Raw genomic sequence first — 26,207 nt, forward strand, 5'->3', positions numbered from 1 at the left:
ACTTAGCCAAGATTTTTAAGTCTATGATTTTAGTTACTGCCCATTTACCTTGTGACAACTGAGAAAGGCTCGATTTCACAGAAGATTAGCACAGTTTTTTCCAAAAACAGACTTTCTGAGATATTTTGTGGAGGCCACTCAGATATTAAAGATGTCAGTGCATTCAAGTAATCTGTATCTTTGGAAAATCTTAACCACAAGGGAACTGGCTTCTCAGCAATGTTGCAAGCTGTATGAGATAACCAGCTTGGCTTTAGTTTTCTGGCTAGCTCATAATGCAGTCCCTTCTGAAAACAAGCTATGAAAACACAGTCTGCTTGAAGTATTGCAAGAGGCTGTACCATTGGGGAAGCAGAAAAATCTTATATTCCCCTCACTGCATGAAAAAATCCAACTGATAATGCTCAGATGTTCTCTTTAAGCGATCTAAGAGAAGCTGCCTCACCATTTTGGCAGCCATCCAGAGTGTGTATTTTGTGTCCAAAGTTGGGTGAAAAAAAACCATAGAGGTGAATGATTTTGCAGGAAGATTGACACACACACACACAAAAGCAGTTAGAGTATTTTTAACAGAAGCAAATGTTTCACACTGTTTTACCTTCAAAGGCCTGGCTGCAGCTCTTGTTTAGTTTCTTTTGTACTTGGCTAGATCTCAGTATATGATTTGCAGAACATAATCTGCCTTTCCTGTACCTATGGGTTTTTGGTAACTCAGGATTAGCATCCATTGAAAAAAACATTTTTCAAGGTAGCATGTTCAACTGCACTCACCAAAATCTATGTTAACAAGATCAATAGGAGTATGTGGGTTATATGACCCAGGGAATAGCTCATTTTGGGCACCTCATCAGTCATTAGCAATGACTGGAAAAGCCATAGGATTCCAACAGTGACTGCAGGTAGATATCAAATTTAGTTGCAGCCAGAATTAAATGTTTTAGGTTGGTGAGCTTTTGTTTAAACAGTTCTGTAAATGGCATAAGACTGGCCCATTACAGCTCCATAGATTTTTCACATAGAGCACTGCATGTAAAAAATATCATAAAGGAAACCTTATCACTCTGTACAACTAAAAGGAGGTTGTAGTGAGGTGGGGGTGAGTGCCTTCTCCCAAGTAGCAAGTGGCAGGAGGAAATGGCCCCAAGTTGTCTCAGGGGAGGTTTAGATTAGATATTAAGAATTTTTTTTAATCTAAAGGGTTAAAAAGACATGTAGATGTGGATGTGGTTTACTGTTGGGTTTGGTAGGTCTGCATTAATGGGTGTACTCTGATTTTCCCACCTTAGTGACTCTGTGATTCTGTAAAAGTAAATTCTCTTCCTCCTAGCTGCTTATGTTCCCTCCAGAGTGCCTGTTGGCTGCCCTATTCCAGTGATGGAGAGCAGCCACTAATCCACTTTGGGTGGATTGGGATGACCAATGTGACATGAACAGCAAGCACAAGACAGCAAGAATGTGCTGTCTGAAAGCCTGACTCAGAAAAAGAGGGCATATATGCATGTATAAGGGATGTGAAAAGAATCTGTACCTTGGTTTAAGAGCTGTGCACTGAAATATGCAGAGAAAGTATCTCTGCATATTTGTATAAGGAGTTGGAAATTCCATTATCATTACATCATTTCTATTCCATCTGTGTTGGCAGAAGTGTCCCACTGCACTGGACAGACAGTATGGCCTTGGTGGGGAGAGAGGTGGAGAAGAATGAAGCTGTGAATGGAGTGCAGAGACAAAGAAAAATCTTAATGTCATCCACACCTCTGATATTTATTTGAGCACTGTCTTTATCCCCTTCCTGCATTTCACAAAAACTTCATATTATTGTGCTCTCAGCAAGGGAACTGTACTACCCTGACCATCCAGCCTAAATCACAGAAGGTCTGACAGCTCCCCAGAGCACACCTATAGTTCCTGTGTGACACCATACAGACCAGCTCTTTAGGCCACTGTCCCTTTCAGTGCAAGAGCAAGGCCCATGAGGTCTTCACCTCATGGTGAAGAGGCCAGGTGTGAAATAAACAACAGGAGATGGGTCTTCATTTAATGGTTTGGCCACTGTCCCTTTGGTCTCTGTGTCTTAAGGACGAGGATTGGTCCAACTCCAAAACACCATCAAAGCACTCCCTCAGAAACTAAGAAGGGATGAAAAAAGAGAGAAGGCAGAGAAAAGGAAAAGCCAAAAGACTGGGGAGAACCATGGCAAAAAAGAAAGAAAGACATGGCAACAAATGGTTAAAAAATTAAAACTAAGGAACTACAAAGGGACAAAGAGCAAAGGACTCCCAACACTTCCAGCACTCAGGTGAGCGGCTGGAACAGCAGTGCTGTTCTATCCAGGGACAGAAGGACAAATGAAAAGAAACCTCACCCATCTGGGGATCAGTGAAGCTCAGTCCTGTTAACACAACTGACTGGCTTGTCCAAAGCCAGAAGGAGGCAGGTGAGAAGGTCCAACATTGTGGTGGAGTCTTAGCTGAGACAAAGGTAAATAAAAATGTGAGGGGAAAAGTGCAGCCACAGAAAGAAATTCTATGGGAGCAAAAAGAGGGAACACAGACTGACAAGCCTTATCTAAATGTGTGATAGAACACATCTTGCAGAAAAGGCATAATTCTGCTTATGAACTGCTCTGTGAACGTATTTCTGTAATAGAACCATAGAATAATAAAACAGTTTGTGTTGGAAGGGACCTTTGAAGAACCTCTAGTCCAAACCCCCTGCCATGGGCAGGGACATCTCCCACTAGACCAGGTTGCTAAAATCCCTGTCCAACCTGGCCTTGAACACTTCCAGAGATAGGGCAACCAAAACCCCTCTGGACAACCTGTTCCAGTCTCTTACCACACTTACTGTAAAAAAATGCACTGCCCAAGCAGGATTTTTCCACTTTTTGTCCACAGTGATCAGAGACATTAGATCAGAATATAAACTGAAAGATAGGATACCAGGCTAAATAAAATCAGTGGATAAAAGAGGAAGAGGGGAATAAATATCATCCTCAGGACAGAATATTTGGGCTAATGACTCTCCTGGATATGGGGAGTGAAGGTACAGAGCTACATGAATGATGACTGGACTGTCTTTGCATCTGTTTTCAAGAGAGCTCAACACTGTTACCAGTATAGTTCTGGAGTGCTGAGAAGTCAGGGATCATGGCTGAGATCAGGGCTGTTTGAGCTATATATGCCAGCAGGTTTTATTTCTCAAGTGTGAACACAAGAAACTAGAAGAGACAGTAAACAGACAGTGGCACTTTAAAAGAAAATGGTTGGTTAAAGAAGGAACACCTATTAATCTTGTCACTGACATATAGAGAACATCTATCACCCTGTTTTCTAAATCCCAAACAAATGTACAGAATTACAGAGTTCAGAGGAACCATGTACTTCTCTCTGCTCTTCTGGAATGACAGTGGGAGGTCAACTGAGTCTTATATAGATGATGTATAGAGGCGTCTCCTTCCTCTTCCAGAATTTGGACACTTACTGAGACAGTCAGCTGGAAGGAGGAAGACTAGTTTGTGGCATAAATTTAAGTGCAAGAACACAGACTTTCTGCCATGTACCAGTTAGATACTCCTTCAGGAGCAGTTTTTTAAAGTATAGGAGATCCTCATCTAACATAGAATTTGTAATTCTCTTGGGGAATCCTATCCAGATCCCACAAGGAATGCATTGTCCTAAGTGGACAGAGACAATATCTCTCTCTCACTCTGACATTCCCACTAGGATATAAGTTAGAGACCCTGTTTTGGCTCCTAGCATACTTAGATAGCATATGTTATTCACTGGGAGTTGCAGTCTTTGCAAATACATTCCAAATTCAGCTTTAATCAGTGCAATTTTCTCTTTCCTAATAGATTGGCCTTTCCCTCTGCAAGCCAGGAACAATTCAGCTGCAGCAAGAGCAGGGAGGACTCACTGGTAGCACAGCAAACCTTCCACCATCCTGCTTTTCATGGTGTTTGTTCCCAGTTCCTTAACAGCAGCCCCTCCTCTCAAGGTCCACTTCAGTTCAGTGAACTTGAAGCCCTGCCACTTCTCAAAACCACCTCAATGCTCTTGTAAATACAGACTTCTTATGAACTCTCTGTCTCTGCAGTGACAAACTGCATTCTTCAACTCAGACTGATGGAAAATTTATATCATCACAAAGCTCCCTCTTACCTCTTTTTGTCATCTCCAGGACTTCCCAGAGACCTGATCTCCAAAGGTTGTGGCAGAACTGCTTTTAACAGGCTTCAAGGAATGGGAGGAGTTTGTCCCAGACTGGTCCCCACATCTTTCCTCCCTCACCTTCATCCAGAATTTAACAAATTTGGCTCTTTTCCAAGAACAAAAACAAATGAGAGAATATTGCCTTTAATCTCCATGTCTTGCTTTCACTGTCAGTAAAGGAAGGGTAATAAAACACATTTGCATGGCTCTGAGAGGGATTGTGAGGGATAAATCAGTCCTGCAGCATTTGCTCAAAACACTATAAAAAAAAGTGTGAACAGCACATGAGAAAGGGATCACCTTTAGAGCCCAAGTGATGCTGAGCTGAAGCCCTAAAACAAGAATCATTTTAAGTATAAGAGTGCTGTGTACTGAGCTCACTTTCAATGCTGATGAGAACACTGATGAGAAAAGTGGGGAAAAGGACCACCTGTGAGATAAGCCATCCACATTGGCCTAAAGCTCTTCCTTTACTTGGAAGGAAAATAACTAATAGTGGAGGTGCAAGCAGTGCCTACCTGACATGACTTTTGAGATGTAAGCAGGTATCAGGAAACCTGTTGTACTACTATTATACAACACAAACTGTGCAGTGGGTCTATGACCAGATGTGAAAGAGTCTGTAGGACTATGCAAAGGACAATAAAAGAGGCATTATCAGCATCCCAGATCTTAAAACAACATGACTCATATTTCATTACCATGAAATTTGCTTAAAAATATCAACATTCCCTATAGATAATTATGGAGAGGGGTTCCCCTTCCTCCTAACCTCCAAGCCCTGAATTCAGAAGTCTTTTCTTTGCAAACCTGAACACTAAAAACCTTCAAAGAAATAAACAATAGTTGAATTTCTCACATAACCACTAAATTCCAGAAGCTGGGCTTTAATGTAAAATACAAAGGATTATAAATGTTAACAACAGAGATATCAACTTGGCAAAGTATCCTCTCTTCTTGCCAATGGCTTCCTACACGTGGCAAGTTTGAAATCTGGTCTGTCTGTGTCTCACAAGGCACAGAAAGGGACAGGTTGAGGGAAGGGCACCTGTCACAACATGATCCCTCAGGTGCAGCAAGGTCTATTGCTAAGGTATAAAGGCTGCATCAACCTGTACTGATTTGCTGAGCAAGGGACTTCAGAAATGGGTATGGCTTCTCTCTGTCCTCACATTTTTGAGTCATTAGACAGCAAGGCTGTGAATCAGGTGCTTTTGTGCTACATGGAGAGCAATATTTACTGCACCCAGAAATAGACTGAGGAGGAGAGACACCTCATCAGTATGAAAGTCAGAGCGTAGCCATTTCCATAATTGTGGTTTAGAGTAGCTGCAGTCACATCTGGAGAGCAAAGCAGGATATGTATTCTCCTCCCCCTTCCTCCTCCTTTCTATGTGAAAGGTATGGCACTATGATGTACTGTCCAAGGGCTAAGGTCATGTTTGCTTTGATCTGATAACAAATTGTATAATAGTAGCTGGTTGGTATTCAAGGGGAAAAAACTGCTTGTTTTAGCTTGTGCTTTATCATCAGAAGTGGAAACAAGGATTACTTCTTTTCAGGGACACACCAAATGAAGGACAGTTTGCAGGAGACAAATTCCAGACAACTGGTCCATTGTCCAGACACAACTTAATAAAATCCAGCTTTTAATAGAGCTTCCAGCTACTTCTCAGACAGGAACTTCTGATAGCTGGGAGGTGGCATGGGCTTGAATCCCAGCAAGACCCAGTATCTATTCTTACTTCTGCTACAAGTGTGCTTCTCAACGGCTTACTAGTTTCTAGAGGGAAACTGAAGAGCTTAAACTTACTTAAAATAAATTCCAGGGTATACCACCTTTGGCAAGCTTCTTTATGGAGATAATAGTGTTTACTCCTTAGCTTTATGAGGGTATTTGAGATGCTATTACAACTGTAGTACTTTGACCATGCAAATGCTACGTTGTCATAATATTCTCTCCTTCACTCTGCTATGTCTAAAACAGGACTTTGAGATTTATAGATGTCTCAGTCATCCTTCTCTCCTGGGTGTCAAAGACATCAGGAAATCATGCTCGCCTGTCACAAAGGCTTGTGAGTCAATATTAAATACAGCTGACAGTCTGACTCCTTGTTATTACATCACTAGGAGAACAGGTAATGTAGCTAGAAGCCATACATCAAGGATACATATCACCTGCTCTTTGGGTACCAATGGCACTCACAGAATCATCTTCTTGGAAAAGCTGGCCCTCTGACACTGCTGAGTATATTTCAGAGCCAATGTTATGAACAAATCATTATTTCCTCTTTCAGAGGCAGGTTTCTACTGCAAATAAATATACTTCGAATTGTGTCATCTTCAGAATTGTAACCCATATTTTACTGCTGAAAAAAATGTTATTTTCAGCATTAATACCTAACTAAGTCAAAGTATTCATTTACATTTTGGCTACAAACTCTCTCCAATGCCAGTATAGAATTCCTATGCAACCCCTTGGAAATGGTCAGAAATTCTGATATATAAAAATATTCAACAAAAAGCTTGCTTAGGATACCTGGCTTTTAAATGTTCCAAGTCTTTCTCACTATGTGATACTCCCTAAGGCCTTAAATCTAGAGCTCTCTCTTTCTTCCTGAGAAGTCCTGCTGCCTTTCTTAGTCATTTTAAAAGGTGGAATTCTCATAATTTCATTTAAGGGTGGAGGAAAAAGCAGTGGAGTATTCTGTTTCGCATTTGTGAAATACCTAAGTGAGATGTTCAGTCACTGGGGAGGGAAGAGAGCTGGCAGATAAATCATAGTGGAAATTCAGTAACTGTGTTTCTCTTTTAAAATAGGCTTGCTATAGTTTCAAAAGACGTTATTTATAGAGCACCACATGCAGTAAGAGTTTAACAGGCAAGGCTGACAGAAGGAGGTATCAGTCCTAAAGCATGGTTCAATATTCAATCACTGGATACCAAAGACTCATGGTTTTCATATCCCTGAACTCCCACTCTTGCCTGAACATTCCCACCTCTCATTGCCTTTAATCTGCTGTGGAGCCACATCACAAATTGGATCAGGGAACTCTGATCCAACTGAAAAAAGAACACTTCAAAAAAAGGCTGGATAAACATCAGCCATATTTTTCAGTCAGGTAAGTTCCCTGATCAGATTCATCACCCAGGAGCACAAATGCAGAAAAAACAAGAGTGGTACAGGAGGAGGGGTGGCCATAGTGGGAGAAGAAGAGGAGGCTCATGGTGTCTGTTTAAGCAATGCAAACAGGGTGATTATTAAACTGGTCCTCTGGTGCCTTCACCCCAATGGTTTGAAGGCAGGCTTCACTTCGGACATGGTAAGTCACTCCCTTTGCTAAATGGCACTATTCACAGCAAAGAATGCCTAAGGTTCTCCTTTGTTCTTGTGATCTTTGTGGGAGCCTGGAGTCATGTTAGCCATGTGAGAATCTCAGCATCCCTTTGGAAAGGTCAGTTTAACTTGAATACCTCCTGACTCTGTAAGAAAAAGGCATGAAAGTCACATCATAACAGCTCAAGTTGTTGAAAGCAAAGAGAAGAATGTCAGTCCCACAATAGCAAAAATGTAATGGCTTCACAGCCCTTGCTATGCCAAATGATATGATAATGCTCAGCTATCTTCTTTAAGTGACCTAAGGGAAGCTGCCTCACAATTTTGGGATCATAACTAGATATTCACGTGCTCTGATCAGTGGAACTGTTTAATTACAAAGAGTTGCTTCAACATGATGCTGCACAAACTTCACTAATAATCATCAAAGCTTGCTTTGTTCCTGTGCTACAGCAAATGCCTCTGCTGCTTCTTAGGGCTCAGAGAAGTGTCAGCATAGCTCTAAGGCACAGCATGTGACTCCTGGGACTTGTGTCCTGCATGGAATCAAAGTTCTGTCAAAAGCCCCTGTACTCATGGGAAATCCTCTTCGTAATTAACATTTATGTAACGACTCCTTCATGGGCCAAACATATGTTTACATTCCTCCAGTCTGTTTTTTTTAAGAGACAGTGCTGGCCAGATGTTTTTGCAAGAGCACTGAAATTAGGTCTTTGTTTTCAGCTCTGCTCCATCTACCCATGCAATGTCTCTAAGTCTCTAAGGAGACAAATGATCCCACACATCCCTTTGTTTACCAAACAACATGGATGCATTCTGCTTTCTTGAGAGTATGTATCAGGGAGAAGTGACAGAGAGCCTGTGGAGTGACTGAGTCATTCTACCTCCCCCACCAAAGGAATATGGGTTTGGTGTAGAAAAGAGATCTGAGGAACTTTGAGGAATGATGCCCAAAAATCGTGTCTCACCTAAAGAGGTCACAGCTCTTTGCAGTGTGCTGCAAAGTGAATCAGTGGCCGTGACTTGAGGAAAGCCTAGATTTCCACCTCACCCTCTAATCTGCAGGGCCTTTCTGCCTTTGTGCCTCCTGTCTTGGTGTTCATGGTCTGTAAAATGGATGAACTATTATAATCCTCACCCACTGTGACTATAGAATACATCTCACAGCCATCTGAAAGATGGAAGTTGGTAAAAGAGTAAGGTGCAGTCCAGTTGGCTTTTGAGTAACTCTTCTTCCCATTGCAAATTCCCCTTCAGACTGGCTCACAGCCCCAGAAACATCTAACTTAATTTTGGTCAGAACCCCAGTTTTGGGAACTATTGCCTAAGGCTGGTCATGTTACACTGTGGTTTCTGAAGGCAAGTTTTTTAACATGCAAACTATCCATGCTAGGGAAATTCAGTCCTCTGAAAGGATGAGCTGTATACTTTTGAGGAAACAAAATTATCTGGATAGGAGAAACACCAAGGGATGTGGCAATTTAGAAAGTTCTGCAGGTAGCTGTTTGTTCCAAAACTGTGAAATGTTATATCTGGGAATGAGGCAGTCTTCATAATAAAATTCTTGAAGAAAAAGATAATTTCTAAAGACAGAAAAGGCCACTAGAAGTAAAATTGGTAGCTGTCTGCACACAGCCCTCTCATACAGGGGCAGTGTTACTCTTAAGTTGAGCTGGGCTGTTTATGGAAAAATGAATGGGGAGAGCAGCTGCCACATGAAGTAATTTAATGAATATCCCCCTCACCTTACTAGCAGGAATTTGAGCTGCAATTTAAAACAGTAAATCTTTGCAGGGAGGGTAGCAGCGTCCTTCCTCAGGGGTTTCTCTGGATTCAGTCCTCACTGTCCCAGGAAAAATCAGTTTTACCTTTCTGTAACAGGACTGTTTTGAAAGCCGCATCTGATTTCATCAGAGGTTTTCTACTGGGGCCTTTCATATGTTTTTCATGAAAGTTTCTTTGCTTAAGAATGCCCATCTGAGAATGAGAGAATTGTGCACTAAAATTTCTACAGGAAAGTATCGGCTTAGTAAGACACTGAAGTTCCCTCATACACAGGCAGGTACTACATCTAGTCTAGATTTTGTGAGTACTAATGATGCTTCCTCAGTTGATGTTTGTTTCTGTTTAATAAAGAATTTATACCCATCATAATATTATACTTCTAACCTCATCAAAGCCCTTTTTATGCAAATGGACACATAGAAATTAAAAAGTGACAGGTTTTAACATCTTGATAATGGAAAATGCTTTCTCCGTTTGAAACATCTTGAGATTTCATTTGCCAAAAAAGACCAGATTCCCAAATGAACAGAACTGGAAGATGATGTTACTCTCTATCAGTAAGAACACCAGAGTTTGGCCAAAGGACCTCACTAATTTCAATATGTAAGTAGTTCTCTTCAAAATGTTCATGTCACTGATAATCAGTTTGTCTAGATTTTGTTCCTTTCAGTAACCCACAACTTTAAAATTGTGCTCTTCTGTTCTGTTAAAATATGTGAGCTAATATCTGGTAAACCACCATATTTGATTTAGTTGAATATGTTTTGGTAACATTTTAAGTTAGCACAGTTAGTTCATGTGCCAAGTATTACATTTTTTCATTCCCCACAAAATCAGGACAAACTGTACATCTCCTGCTGTGTCCAAAGCTGATTTGGCTAACTTTCAGCTATGTTAATTAAAGAATTCAGCAATCCTATTTTTATCTGATTTTAAAATACTACAGATCTACTGCTGGCAATTTTACTTGTTTTGATGCAAAATTCCTTTAATGCAAAAGAAGTTCTGCAGTTCATTTTATACAATTCATTTTCACATCCATGCACAGATACCTGTTATAATGGTGAGAGCTGTCAATAAATTACAAAGACTTATCAAAACCACTTTCAGGATAAGGTTTAAGGATATATATTTGGATAAACTTCACTAAAGGGAAGATCATGGAACAGAGGAGGTGGTAAAAAGAAAGAGAATACAAATGAAGTTTAAAGGTCTTGAGCAAAACTGGATGCAATATCAAAAAAGTTCTGGTTTGAAAGAATGTTTCCAATGCTTCTGAAAACTTGGGTGAGCCGTTTAAAAAACTATTTACTAAATAAAGTTTATTAGCATTAATCACTTCAACCAATGGACTGTAAAATATTGTGGTCCAAAAAAAAATAATAATACAGTGATTGATATAATGTTCTAAGAGTAAAAGGGTTTTGTTAATTTGAAAATAAAAGGATTAAGATCAGGCAGGCACTAAATTTCCAGCACCAACTACCTACTCTTCACCTACACGGTTTATTTCTAATTGCATTAGTATTGCTGGCCATACTCCTAGCTTAGAGGGACAAAACCTATTCTCTTTGAAGTCAGTGGGCATTTTGCCATAGATCCAATAGGAACAGAATTTGGCATCTGAAAGTATACTGCCACGTGATGAAATATGGACCTGCAAACTATTTGATCTGTGGTTTTACCCACCCACACTACTATTTTCTTTACAACTGTTCTTAATAAAATATTCTTTTAGGCATCTGATCTTTCAGGTCAACAAATGTTGCACAAACTACTTATCTTCTTTCCTCCAACTGCGTTATCTAATCTAGATAAGTTCAATGCATCTGATATCCATTTTTGCTCTTCATCATTGACTGTTTTTTTGGTTGTGAGGGTTAAAAAACACAGGTGCCCAGAATGTTCATCAGCGTCTTGCTTTTGTAGTTCTTCCTAGGTTTCAGCTGCTATTGCAATGCACAAAGTCTTTAGCAATGAACAGGCTCTCTTGAAGAATATTAGAAGTGAATACCAACACATGCAGAGCTACTGTTTGACTTGAGAATATCCCAGTTCAATTTCAGAGATTATAATATTTTCTTATGGATCATTATTCCATCTTTACTCCTTTGGTAGCAAGCACTGCCAACATGTCTGGATTTCCATTGAAAAGGGATGCTGTATGAAAGGCAAAGGCAGGCTTAACTGATTACTGAAAGTACACAGAAGTGGTCCAGAGAGAAGAACCAGTTAGGTGGATGCTCTATTACTTTTGCTCCTGCCTTCAGGAAAAAAAGTGATCAGTAAAAACTGGTTATTTTGTGATCCATAGAAAGTGAGGTTTTTGGCCTGCAGCCAGTTGCCAGTGGAGAGATCCACATCAAACAGCTTTCAACACAGTGGGTGACTTATGATCTGAAGTCACAGAAGTCTGTTGCCAGATTCACTTGTATCTTTAAACTGATACAGATTTATTGGGAGGTTACCAAGGAAATTTTACCCTTCTTGTAGCCCCTCTCCCATTCCACTGGTGTAGCTTCTAGCAATTCCCTTGTTCCCAGCATACCACCTCATCCCCTCTCTGGCACCTCAACACTAGCCACGAGCAGTGGGGAGCTGTAGAGAAAGCACAGCCTGAGTCAGGACTGTGAGCATGCACTCTCTTGCCTTTGGGCCTCCACTGTGGGATCTCCTCAAGGCCATTGAGTTGTCACAAAGGTGAGTGCCTGACACAGAGTAGTGAAGGGAGGGCTGTGTCCCTGAAATTAACATCTGGCCTGCATTTGTCCCTGGTTTCAGTGGAGAAGACAAGCAAAACATATAACCCAATCACTTCTAGACAAGGCTCGTGGCTGAAGCACATTATCAAGACAACCTTGCTGCACCACTGCTACTAAGAAAGTATTGCTTTTTGAGTTCTAAGAAATAAAGCTAGGAAACACAGAATGACAGAGAAGGTGGGAACATTCATTCCAATATTACTCACAATTATTTTCTTCCCAGATCCTGAAAAAGAAAGCAATTTTAAATTCCCATTAATTTCTTTTTTTATGCATTTCCTCAATTTAACTAAACAGAAAGCACTTCCATTTATGCACTTGTGTGTACTGGAATGAATTAGGACAAATCCTCTATAGATTTTAAGATTCAGAATAAATTATACACCATCAGAATGTTAGGAGGCATTTAGTTAATGTTCTTTTCAGTGCAGTAGTTTGATTTAATCAGCATGAAGTCTGCCCACATGTAAATGCAGTCACTGACCCCTAAAGCACAGAGCCAAACACCGATAGCCTGACTCACTCCAGTGGGCAAGGCTCAGATCTCACATAAAGACCAGAGAGTGGAACCTACCCATACAAGGCTTGAAACCAACTCATTGGCATAAATGAATTGATTTGCTTGAGGAAGAAAAACCAGGATTTACTTTTACTGCACAGACCTGATCATGAGAATACTTTTCACATGTAGGTTTTCTTCTGTGTGAGAAGCCCCATTCAAGTCAGCATTGGCAGGCCCCAGCTATTTACTCTCTATAGTTGGCATTGCCAGCATCAACATTTTTGTTTCAGCTCCACATCAAAATTCATGTGGGTGTAAAGCTTTCCCAGACACAGAGCATGAGCACATGATCCTCAACATTAATGAGGGAATTGATTAAGCTCTGCTGTACGTATATGTGTGCAAGAGTGTGAGTATAAGTACCAATTTTAGCTTGGCAGCAATGGCTGTTCCACTGATACCCTGCCCATTTGTTTGCTTATAACTTTTCTTAAAAATATTCCTTTGGGGCGGAAGTGTGTTCTGCTTGCTTTTGGCTCAAAGGTGACTGAAGGAAATGATAGAGGCTGCTTCCAAGTTACAGGAGCCCAAAAGGAATGCAGTTCCTCCTGTACTTGTCCTGCTGGCTTGGTGTTTGTGAACTGGCAGGGGAGTGAAATGAATGACAGTGCCCTCTCAAAGGTGCCCAGAGAAGGATTCTTATCAAATGCTGTCTCCTGCCAAGTCTCACAAACACTGCCAGCCTGCAATGACAGCGAGAAGCATTTGACAGTGAGGGCCTAGGTTTTCAACATCAAACTAGGGGGAAAGGATGAGGACAAGTGTCACTATCAGGAACGGGACCACTTTTTTTGTCCGGCATGATAGATAGTCTCCAGAAACCTTGGAAAAGTGTATAGGTGCATTTACCATGCTGGTGAGGCTGTGTTGTAAGGCTTGTTTCTCTTTGTTCAGTATCTGAGTTACTGTGAGAGTGCCCACTGCTGAGAAAGGATGTGTAAAAAACCACAGTAGGAAAGAGAAGCAGCAGGAATGCATTAGGAATGTTTGCTGATGGGCAGTGCATGGCAGTTGTAGAGGACAGCAAGCCTCTTGCTCTTCAGAGGTGTCAGTGTTTAACACATCCACTGGAAAGTGTGAACAAAATGTAAGGGAGCTTGTTTCCTTTCTCTCTCACACTCAAAGACATTTACTATGTGCATTTGTCAGCCAGCTAGGAATCTTGCTTATAGCGTTAATGACACAATCAATTCTGCAGCGTGTGAGTTTCATGTCAGGACAAGGAAAGAAAGGTGTTAGAACACACAAGAGGATTCAGAAGCATCATATTTGTTTTCCACCTCTACTTAGATACTCTCAAGAGGCACGGGAACTCCTACTTTGGAGCAGATATCCTGCTCCAAAGTGAGTACCGTAAAATTAGTTCTGATTGCTGCCCTCCTGTGCAATGGTACTGACTCACTTTTGTCCCTTCCTGTGTGCTTTACTCATGTCAAAATTATGTTAGCTTTTGGACAGCTTGCTTTCTTTGTTGACAAAGTCAGCTTCTTTTCAGGGAACATTACTGCAAGGGGCATTAACTACTAGATAACTGGAGTTGCATGAGAAGGTTACACAACCTGCAGATCTTAGAATACTGTGTATGAGGGAGGAAGTTGGATATTTGCCTTACAGAGAGATGCACAAAAGAGGAAAATCAAAAGGAACAAAAGATACACGAAAGCTGTCACTATTTCCAGAAAGAGGGAAGAGAACTGGGAAAGAGATCTCTCATTCACTATAGACTTGAGGAAGCTGTCTTTACAAGGAATCAGCTGGAACAGGTTTGAGGATTGATAGATTTGGAATAGATGTGAGGACAGGGTGGAGCTCAAAGAAACACAGGTGACATAAGAGGAATGCAGAGCAAGAGCTGAATGTCCCTGTTTCAGCAGGAAAATTCTGGATGGACTCAGGGTGGATATTTGAATGGATAAGGGTGATGTATTTGAAACAGGAATGAACATGAAATAACGATCATTAGCAAAGGAAGGAGCTGAGTACTAAAAGTATGAAAGATCAGAAACTGGATACAAGTGAAGCAAAAGGAAAACCTGTGAACAAGCACATTTGAAGTAGTGAAGAGGTATATAACTTTAAAAAATATCCTAATTCCACTGTGCTTCATGACTATTTTGAAATATTTCAGATTGCAATGACCAATTGTCTTTTTGCCTCCTTTTCCCCTAGCCAACCAATGTGGCCACCTTGCCTACCTCTGTTGACTTTTGGTCTTGTTGGCAGCATGAATGAGTAACAAGAGCCACACTCCTGGTCTACTTCATTTCACTATGCCATTAACAAGTGTCCTTTTATCCATAATTTTGATTTGTTCCAATTTAATTTTTCTTTATCTTCTCAGAGGCATTGCTGCAAAAATTTCATTATTGCCCATTAAATTATTAAGTTGCTATGGTGATGCAAATCATATTGAATTCTTACTATAGTCACAAAAAAACAACATTGGGTAAATCTTTGTCAAACTCTTTGAACATGGTTTTGAAATTATTACACTGGAGTTAAACTGGCACAGTTCTACAAGGCTGGGCAAAATTAGGCTACTCAAAAGTGCATCACTAACCGTAGATTTCCGCATATGGTCAATGAGTGGCCTGGTTCCAGCTGTGCAGCTGCTCTGGAGTTCTCTGTTGCCAGAGGTGCACAAGAAATGGACCACAGAATGGCCAGAGACATGGACAAATGTAATAGAGAGCTATATTTGTGAATCTGGTGCTTTTTATTTCCTACAGTCTATTCTACATCTTACGTCTACTCTAACCGATGCTGAATTCCTGTGGCTGACATCAAAATCACCTTCCTTGAAAAGCTGGGGAAAATACTATAACCCTTAACAGCAACTGAAACTACAGTGATCCATTAAATGGGTCATGTGAAACATCTGGATTGTAACTTGTTTCAAAATCATTTATACAACACTGATAGGGCATTTCCCAACCTTACACAGGTGGCTTTGCTGCCTTTACTTTTCCTCCCCATTGCCTCTTGCCCCATCACTCTTACCATTCCCTTCAGCTGCTCCAACACCCAGCTCTATTTTAAAGTTATTCCCTCTCTTCAACTTCTCTTCACTAGCCCCCTTAGCTTCCCAAATTACAGGTTTTTTTGTTGCTGTTAGCAGATATGGCCTCAAATCCTTGGTAATGAGCCTGAAACAGTTTATCAGCATATGCTCAGCTTTGTTCCTCATTAGCTTTGTGCCTCAGATGGGCTGATTTCTAATAGACCTGAAATTCAGTGAAAACACCTGGCTTAGATCTGAAGCTGATTAATAGTGCCCCCAACCCATGGCTCTCCTAATAGGGTCCAGTAGAATGAAGCAAGGAGGAAGGGCATGGATGCCAGCAGCACGGGGAACTCCAAATCACCCTGTCGGACTGCAGGAATTACAGTGTGACAGGAACCTCACAGAGTGGAAATGCCGCTGTTGCAAGAAAAGTATACACATAATAAATTGCAGAGGTCATGCTGAGGCTAGATTTTCAGTACTATACAATACACATGGGAAGAAACAGATCTATTAGCTTGTTTGTCCTTCCAGGATAGCTGAACACCTGCAAAATACTAGATCCAGATTCTAGAACTTTTCACAAGAGAAAAGAATGTTGTTTAGGTTTGCTGCTTCACTAAATATAGGACTCCTATCTCTGCAGTAGTTTCTCTTTAGATATGTACTCATTTCTCCTTTCATTCTCAAGCACACCCAGGCACACAAACAAAAACAAATGAGTTATAAACTAATCGAACTTGTTTTCTTCAGGTTGGAAAGGAAAAGAGATAATATTTTGATTTCAATTTCCAAATCTTTGGGAGGTACTCAGATATTATCTCTCAGAGTGCTTCAAGCTTCTTGCTGTAATGGCATCAAGTGTCTCCCAAGAAGTTAAAAAGCAACAATTATCAAAATATATTTTGCCATCAGTTTACTCGCCCATCTCTGCTTACAAACAAGCATTACAAGCAGAATTTTTAACTGTGGAGTAAACCTGTGAGCTTTCTGTGAGCAAGAAGGGCTGTAAAAAAGGCAAAATTTATTTTTGGTTTTGGACCTCTAAGACTGAGGTCACTTTTTGTTCCCTTAGGAATTAGATATTTTGTCCAAATCTGGTCTCAGTAACTCCTAGAGTCACAAGCTTCCTCTATTTGGATAGTTTCACTGTTCCTGGAGAAAGTGACAGGCATCATCAAAGAAGAAGTGATGGAGCCTAATTTACTCAGGCCAATTCCATGGAATTTCTCCAAATAGCAGCCTGAAATGGAGTGTTGAAATCCAGGTCCTAGATGAAGTTAGCATAAAAAATATCAGTGTGTGCTGCTGCATCAGTAGCCTAGAGCAGCCCCTGTGTTTTCATAGTGTGAAGCTTTATACTACAGCTGTCTTATGCCACAGTCTGCTGCTGTATACATCAGCAATTTATTTCCCCAGCATGGATAGTTGGGACTCCTAAAGCAGATCAGAAGGAGCCAAGGAATACAAATACAACAGTATCCTCAAAGAGCTTGACATCATGAAGAAAGCAAATTCTATATGTTGCAAGCCTTCTTTACATACACAATGGCACAAATGGCATTATTTGGGTTCAGCTTTCACCAGATGTTCTTCCTCTGACACCAATTTTCCTTTCGCATTATAAACAGATAATCCTACTTACACATCCTGTCAAGCAGACAGAGCTGAGTATCATTTGTATACCACTTATTTTTAAGTTGCCCAATAAACATTTCAGTGGCTTCATAGATGGGGGACACTTACAGGACAGCTCCTCAGGAGGCACTTCTGGGAAAGGAAGAACTTTGTCAGCTGGAATCCTGTGGTTTTGCTGTGTTATTCACTGCTGTGTGTTTGGGAAGCAGAAGAGCCCTGTTCAAGGAGCAATGGAAGTAGCAGAGCTGGGAGGCTGAGACGGCGCTTCGGCCATGGGTGGTAGGGGGCCAGGACGGAAAGTAGGCGCTCCTCACTGTCACCGGGACCAGGCTTACAGCTGCAGGTACCAGGCTGGAAGAAGGCGCCTTAAAGTAACACTTTCTAATTTCTATGAACAGAAACCAAGTAACTTCGTACACAGTCCCCGGCAGCCAAGGACAGAGCCCCCCAGAAAGTCCAAGCAGCATTAGCTGACTAGCAGAACAGCGGGAGGCTAAGCATGAAGGACCTGGAAACCACCAGGGCTTTTGCGCTGGCCGTGATGTACATTCGAGAAACTTTTGGCGAGCTTTCAAATAAGAATAATTCTGAATAGAAGCCCGATGGCAGCAACCAGCCGCCTCCGAACCCCTCGCTGCCTAAGAGCAGATTTTTTTTTCCCTTTGAGCTTTCCCTAGCCTAAGGTGACGCCAAAGGAGTTTCCACAAAAACTTTGCAGACTGAGAAATACAAAACTACTTCCTTCAGGGGCGGAGACACCCCTCACTCGCTCCACGGAGACTTTACCCGGCGCTGAACCCGAGCAGGGGCTCACCGAATCTCCCGAAGGGAGCCTGCCGAGAGGAAGGGAAGCCTGCCCAAGGGGAAGGGCGCTCAGGGGCAGGAGAGGCCGTTCCCGGGTCCAGGATTCCGGGAGAAGCGATCCCGGCCTGAGGCGAAGCTCCCGCCCTCTGCCCTCGCCCCCCGGCGCTGAGGGGGGCGGTGCGTGTCACGTGGGCGGAGCGCCGGGCGGTCACGTGACGCGGGAGAGGCCCGGCAAGGCCCGAGGAGGAGCTCGGCCGCCGCCATTTTCCTGCGGCGCCCAGTGCGTGTCCCTGTCCCCGGCCGGGCGGGCGCGCAGGGGGAGGGGACGGCGGCCGGGGGAGGGGGGCGGGAGGAGGAGGAGGAGGAGGGGTCCCTGCTCGGGTGACAGGTCCGTCCCTGAGGGCGGAGCGGGGGCCGCCTGCGGCACGGCGGGGTGAGGAGCCCGCGCAGCTCCATCCCCCCGGCGACTCCTCCCGTCCCGGCCCCAGAGGAGGGAGCGGAGCCGCGCTCGGTTCCAGCGCCGCCAGCGAACCCGCCATGTCCGGCCAAAGCCTCACCGACCGCATCACGGCGGCGCAGCACAGCGTGACTGGCTCGGCCGTCTCGAAAACCGTGTGCAAGGCCACGACCCACGAGGTCATGGGCCCCAAGAAGAAGCACCTGGACTGTGAGTACCGGGAGGGGACGGCGGCCCGAGGGATCTCCTCGAGCGTCCCGCCGAGGAGCGGGATTGCCCGGCCTGTCCTAGGGTCCCTCTGTGGGGCTGCCGCCCATCCCACCGGCCTCATGAGGACGGGAAGCCTCCTCAGGCGGAGCAGCTCAGGGTTTCAGCACAGGGCATACCCGGAGGGCGGGGGCGTAGGGTCGGGGACGTGGCGATGGAGAGCTTGGGAGAGCCTGTTCAATGTATCTGCTCTCCGAAAGGGGCCTTGCCAGCTCTTCCTTATGCACAGGGCCCTGGACAATGTGAGCTTCTGAAGGACAGGAGCTGCCCCATACCCCTTTCTTCGGGAGAGAGAGAACCACGGAGGCCAGGCAGAGGAATGGGCTACAATTTCCTTACTGATTGATCTCATTTGCGTCGTGCTAGGGCAGTACTCCCCCATTCTCTAGAGGAGGTGCAGGAGTTTCAGGAAGGAATAGCTTATCAGTTATCTTAATTATTTTCCAGGTAATTTACTAGAAAAAAAAAAATCTTTCTTTAGCAATCATGTAAATCTTCCATGTAGGAAAATGTGTAAAACGACTGTTTGAGGGGCAAGTCTCTCTCAGTAAGGATGTTCCTAGTCTGCTTTCTAGGCTGTTTCATTCGGTTGAGAAGATATATCTAAGAGGACTTCTTTAGAACTTCAGTACCTGATCTTAATATACCATGCAGGGTCTGGCCATTTTTCGGTTTCTATTAAGAGCAGATCAAAGGTGGGAAGGCTTGAAAGGTTTTCTATCAACTGTAATCTGTCCAGGTGATGATGAAGAAAATTATGAACACCAAAGTTCACATTAGTGTGTCTCCCACGAAGCTGTAAGGTCACAGGACCGAGGAAGTTCTTGATCTGAATACCTGATTGTCTTGTCTTGCATCTGTCTATTCTAGGCCTTTTAAGGACAGCCCTCCCCCACCCCCCTTTCACTTTCCCAAATAGGTAATAAAAGATCCTGGAGAGATTTGTGTGTCTGTGCTTTCTATATGTGTGCTTTCTCCCTTCCTCCCACCAACATCTGCAGGAGAAGGTTGAGTCTTCATTAGTCTTGAATTTGTGCCTTCTGAACTGCTCTGTATCCAAATGAGCACACACGATGATAGTAGTAGGATTACATTTGTATTGCAGTTCTTTCTTCTTTCCACCAAAATGTGTGCATGTTAAAGTTTAAGAAATTCTTGTTCTGCAAGTACCTGAGAGCAATGTGATTTATTTTTTAGGGTAGTCCCAGAACAGCTGCCTCTGTCTCTTTTTGGTATTCCCTCATTCATCTCATCTTTTGGCTGAAGTTGATAATAACTGAGTAGTCTTGTTATTTTTGGTTAACTGAAGGTGTCAGAACACTGAGGATTAATTTTTGTGCTTTGAGTAACTTATTGGCAGGTGGAGAAAGCATCTTTTCATATGGCATATGTATGAAATCTTGATGTTACTGGATTTCACACAGAAGAACTGAGGGTTTTGGGAAAGAAAACCTTGTCAGGTTTAGCCTGTAATAGTGCTAAAAGCACAGTTTCAGTAATAAGGCATTTAGGAGCAGAGTTATTTTGTGGTGTAAGCTTTGTTGAAAAGAATGTGAAGCTGGCCAGAAAACTGCTCCTCAGGTGGGGTGTGTTTGTAAAAGGGTGATGTTCTGAAAAGGGCTGCTGGGAGACAACCTAATGGAGACCTCCAGTGTGCTGCTGCAGAAGGGTGCCTGGACTTCCTTAGAAAGCTGTCTGGTAGTTGTTGGATGAGAAGACCAGTTCTGTATTTCCTTTTTCTACTCTAGACTGTCAGGAGTTTTAGTTTCTGACTCTCTCTGAGAATTCTTTTATCAAAGCAAAGCAAACTTTTTGTTGTTGTTGGTAGTCCCTCTTTTTAATGGTTAATATAGATCACAGCAGAATGTTTTGTATGCTACCCTAATATGTTTGTTGGAAGTCTCTGTTCCTGGCATCAGGAAATGACACGTGGTCTTGTATTTTGAACTTTTTCTTTGTTCATACCCTCTATGTTTGTATGCTTTAAAATAAATATATTTTACACAAGCTGTAACTCAAGCCCCATGTCTGAACTATTTGTACATATCTTCCTTTTACAACAAAGTTTAACTTAGTAAGTGCTATGAACTGATATCTCATTGTAATTGACAGTTAATATACCAGTCTTCATAGGCAACATGCTCCCTTAGTATTTTTCTTGTTGCTTATTATGATGATACAGTTAAAACTTACTTCACTATAGGTTGTGTCCTGGGTGGGTGAATAAGTTGAGTTTTCCTATACTGTCCTGTAATGAAGTCTTAGTTTTGCAGCATGTTCTATTACCGTGACATACATTTTTGTTACTGTATTTCTTGTATAGATCTCAAGATTTCTGAGTGTCCGGTTACTGAAATTCTTTCTACATTAAGCTTGAGCTGTCTTGAACAGATTTAACTAACTCAGCCTCATGTTAACTCATGAAAATGGAGGGAAGTCCAATATAGATACTTGTGAACATAATTATTCCTGTTCTTATTTATCTTGCTCTTGACAGTGTATAGAGTTTGAAAACTGAAGTGCTTTCCATCCTAGTTTACCTCTCTTTCCCTCAGTGGTGGTTATCTTAATCAAGGACAGTAAAAACGAATTCTTTCCCTAGCTCATGATGATTAAAATGTAATATACTTCAAAGAATGCTTTCTCCCCCATTACAAAGTGTAGTTGTTTGGTTTGAGGGAGAAAGACTTCTAATTTACAAATGGACATGGCTTATGCTAGGTAGTAACATTATCTTGAGGCTGTATACTTGAACCCATGATACTTTTTTTTTTTTTTCTGCTGTTTTGAAGGTCCAGCCTTAGAGCTGGTTTTAAGGATTCTGTTTGGTAATCCAAATGCTGCTTTTGTTTTGATGGATTACTTGTTTTGCAGAAATCAGATTTAGTAGCCTTGGAGCCCTCAAAACATTTTCATCTTATATGGAAAACCTAGTTTCACGAGGACTTTGTCCCAGTTTTTACACCTGTCTGAGTAGTGGGAGCTCTAAACTGGTTTGTGGGTTTAACTTGCACAATGAGATTGGTACAACCCTTTCTTTCTAGTTAGCTTTTTGTCTCCACGTTGAGTGATGGATACTGATGCTAAGAACAAGTGCTCTAGGTTGTTGGAATATAAATGGTGCTGGAAAACTTGTTACCAGATTTCACTCCTCCTTTACATGATTCTGAGAGGGAGGTGTGCTTGTGTATGTAATGGAAAATTAATATTAAGAATACCTGGAGATTCATTAATATTAGGAATACCTGAAGTTAATGCCAAGTAGATTTCATTGGGTTTGTTCAGGGAAACTTCTGTTGCAGCGATAGCTCAGTAGCATAAAAATGCTTGTGTACATGTGTATGTTGTGGAGTGTACTTAAACCAGCTTTGTTGTGATATGCATTTAGGGTTGGCCTCTTGAATGAGCATGGTGTAGTAACCCTATCTGCTTGTAGCTAATGGAGTAGCCCTCTTTAAAGGAGAATGTGGACGGATGACTTGGAAGGAAGTTGTGATGCTGTCATTACCCATTCTTAACAGGAAATATCTCTCTAATTAAGCCAGAGTGTAATTTCCTTGATTTCTTATTGTGAAAGAAAATGTGTACTTTTAAGGAAGACAGTAGACCAGAACCCTGCCCTGTGTTGAGTAGGTGTCTATGAGAAGCTGTGTAAGTGAAAGTAAACCTGAAGGAGCTTTTTGGGAACTTAACTCCTAAGTCACTAGTGTCAGCTGCTTTGGTTTTGTCTAGAGGCTACTACCAGGACAGAGAAAAGCCCAGCTCAGAACTTGCTTAATGTCTGTGCTGGGGACAACTTTTGTTTCAAAATGAGATGGTACAAGGAGGGTAATTTATGGAACTGAGGGACACGGATTGTTGCTTTTCCCTGGATCAACCAAGACATTTGTAGGAAAGCTGGGAAAACCAGCGTTGTAAGTGTTCACTTGCCTTTACATGCTTAACTGTAACTGAGTGATGAGGTGAATTAACTCCTAGTTCTGTGGGTACTTCTGTGCTCTCCAGTAGAAACAGATTATCCACATTCCTTTTATGGCATTGTAGTGCTTCAACAAACTTGTGTTTTGTCTCTGGTTTTGGCAGAATCACCTGAAGTTTCTTGCAGCTTTGCTTCCCATTCTGCAATTGACTTAAATTTCTGGAGGCATTGTTATTTTTGCTTAGAAATGCTCTCTGTAACTGTAATTATTTCAAATACAGATAATTGCATTGTTACAACTTTCTTTTGAAATATTCAGTTTTTTTCTCTGATTGCTTTGTTTCTTTCTTTAGCCAACTTTCTTTTTACTGGAATTCCTTTGGAATATTTGTTCGTGCCTTTTAGTAGAGTATGAGAGCTATCATACTCCTCCTGGCTGCCAGAGGGACAATTTTCTAGTACAGCTGCTCATTTACAGAAAGAATAGCCATGTAGTTGTGCAGCTGTTGTTTTATTCTACTTAGCCTGAAGCCGTATTCTGCTTCAGATGAAGTAAGAGGCAGGAGCTAAGGACGAGAAGCTGTGGGACACCTGCAATCAGCTTCCTGTGAATCTTCATACCACCACTGTTTTCCATCAGCTATGATTATTCAGGTGTCATGTAACTTTGGGGCATAGCTCTAGCTGACATTGTTTTGTTTTTTTGTTTTTCTTTAATGGTGCAGTCAACTCTTGCATTTTCTAAAAGGGAAGTTTGGGAGAAGCATTCTTTTGTAGTTCAGCCTGTGACCTAATGATCTGTTTTGGTCTTCAGTTCCTAATCTTAAAATCAATTTTTGATTTGTAGGTGTGAAAGTTTTAAGTTGTCCCTTATGACTTGTCTCACAAAGTAATGGTAGTTTGCATAATAATACAAGAGATGACTTATCCAATGTGGAATTTAAAGCTTCCCGACTTTTACGTTTGTTGCCTTATGTAAAGTACATGGTTTGTTCATGATGGTAGAATTCTGGGAAAGTTCACTTACAAAATGTTATTGATGTCTTTCGCCCTCTGGATAATGCAACATTATTTCTGAAGCAGAGACACCTGTATTTGAAAGCTTAATTTATTAAACAGTTTCCTTAAATTGATATTTCTCAATACCGTTAAATATTTTCACTCAAAGACTCTTAGACATCAATTAATGCTTTAAAAATAGCACATAGTAGCTTTACTACTGGTAGGATATGTGTGCTTTTCTGTAAACTGTGAAGTAGCTGTTTCTTAAGCATGATAGAAGAAATCAGGTAAGAATTGCAAATGACTTGTTTATGAAGTCTTGAAGCCCCCTACTGAGGCAGTTATTTAATATTTTCCAGTAGTTTGCAATACAAGTTTAAATCAATAATCTCAAGTATGTGCCCTTTTGAGCATTTTAGCAAACTCTTCTGCTGCAAACTTTGCTTTTTGTTCATGACCATGTGAATTTAACCATCTAGATTTTCTGCTGGTCAAAGTCTTAACTCTGGGAGTAGTTGCAGTTTGGAGCTCCATGTTATCTTGCAAAGACTTGGTATGAGAGAGATTTTATTACTGATTATGTCTTCAGCCAATTAGAAGTAACCAACAAGTAACTAACAAAAAAGAATGCAATCAAATGGAAAGAAGATTGTGTTGCTATAAAATTGTTGGGTTCGGTGTTTTCCTTCCTCTTCTGGCTGTTTTCTCCTTTGTGAAATATGATCATCAGTGGGCAGATTATTAACTCCTAGTAACTTCAAAGTAACTGTATCCTTCAAAACTTGAAGTAGAAATATTGTTCTACTTCATATTTCACCCCTAGTTTTATATCAGAGCTTTATCAAGTGGCTGGTAATTTCTAAACCTAAATGTAATGTTAGTAAATTCAGTGCTAAGGTGTGGTAGGCTCAAATCTGCTAGCAGTAAATCCAAGTTGTGAGTAATATGTCACAAATCTGGTATTGAGATTTTAGAAATTAGGGAACTAAGCTGTATTTAACTGTGTGAGAATAACTTAATGAAATTAAGCATTTCATACAGATTTAGCAAATACACTGGATTTTCTGATTGTGACTGAAAATCTCCTGTGCTCTTTTGCTAAAGGAGCTTTATTAAAGTAATGCTTGTCTAGATCATTTGCAGTGTTATACAAGGGTAAATTAGGCTTTTATAAGTTTTACTTCAAAAGAGAGGGTGTAAATTAAGAAAATCTACATTCAAATTTGATGTGGGCATGTTAATTCACAGAATGAAGCACAAGGCAATTTACTGGAGTTAACTGTGGTGGCATAAAGGGAAATCCTGACACTTTTATGCAGGTCATGACATAAGTAGTCTAAAATAAATGAAAAAACCTCACATAGTGGGAATTATACTCACTCTGAGCTCTCCTATATACTTTCATTCATACCTATGTTAATTTAAGTTCTCATCATCATCTCCCTTTTTCTCCTGAAAAGACACTTTTGAAATTTTTCCTTGCTGACCTTTATTGCTTCATCCCAAGAAGCAGTCCTTCAGTCACAACACTCGTATGCTCCAGCAGCGATGCCATTCTAGCAGGACTGATTCTTTCGCTGGTGTGGGAAGTGAGAAGTTTGCATGGGTTGAAACTGATCTGGTATTTCACATATTTACTCTAAATATGGTGTTTGCAGTAGCTCAGCTATTCCAGTTGCTGGCTGTGTGGTATGACATCAAGAAAGCATCTGCATTGTTTGTAACCTTTCTTGATTTTTTAGAGTAGTTAATTTAATAAAATTTAAAGCACAAATTGTGAATCCTTAATGTCACTGTTTCCTGGTTAAATAATTAGTGTATAAACAGATTTTCCATGTTAATAACTCGTAAAAAAGGATTTTCTTTTATCCATTTATAAAAAGGTGATAATGAGGTTCCTATCATTCCTTAATTACTTTAGTTAAATAAGAAAAGAAAAATGAACCCAACAAAACCAAACCAATCCATTGGTATTCATCTGCACAGTGTAAGTTTCTAAAAGTATCATAGTAAACTAGATTTCAGACCCAAAGTGGGTAACGTACAAAGTTGTAAATTAAACTCAGGCTACAAAGCTGTAGAAACAGATAAGCATGGTTTGAATACTTATTTTTAACTAAAAAAAAAAAAAAAAAAAAGTCTTTGCCTTCAATTTGGCACTCAATCCACTTGTAGCAGCTCTGGTTGTCTGTGATTTGTTACTCTGTTTGCCAGACCAAAAGGTTGAACGTCTTGGCTGTCAAAATGTAGAAGTTGGTGTCTTCATGTTCCGTGGTGTTCTTAAGGGCTCCTTGTAACTTGCTTTGCTGTTGGTAGTGTTTGGGTTTTTCTGGGGTGGATACTGACCTGTAAAGTGACATGAAGAATATCTGTACCTCTCTTTTGCTATTCAAATATGTGCTTTTTGTCTTGGGTTTAGTTTTGTTGTGTATCATGTCCCTCTCTTCCCCACTTCT

At 41.2% G+C, this 26,207-nt stretch overlaps 1 protein-coding gene across 5 annotated transcripts in view; it reads left to right on the forward strand.

The window, feature by feature from the left end:
- The first annotated feature begins 18,512 nt into the window (after nt 1–18,512).
- Nucleotides 18,513–26,207, forward strand: part of PICALM (phosphatidylinositol binding clathrin assembly protein) — a 67,354-nt gene continuing 59,659 nt past the window's right edge. For all 5 annotated transcript variants that reach the window (XR_009932951.1, XM_062487489.1, XM_062487490.1 and 2 more), the window contains exon 1: nt 18,513–18,773. Coding sequence is in view for 4 of the 5 variants with exons in the window: in XM_062487489.1 (XP_062343473.1) it covers nt 18,644–18,773 (130 nt within the window). In the remaining variant the exon portion in view is untranslated. The remainder of the gene's footprint in view (nt 18,774–26,207) is intronic.

Source organism: Cinclus cinclus, chromosome 2 (genome assembly GCF_963662255.1).
Source record: "Cinclus cinclus chromosome 2, bCinCin1.1, whole genome shotgun sequence".
NCBI classification, from domain to species: domain Eukaryota; kingdom Metazoa; phylum Chordata; class Aves; order Passeriformes; family Cinclidae; genus Cinclus; species Cinclus cinclus.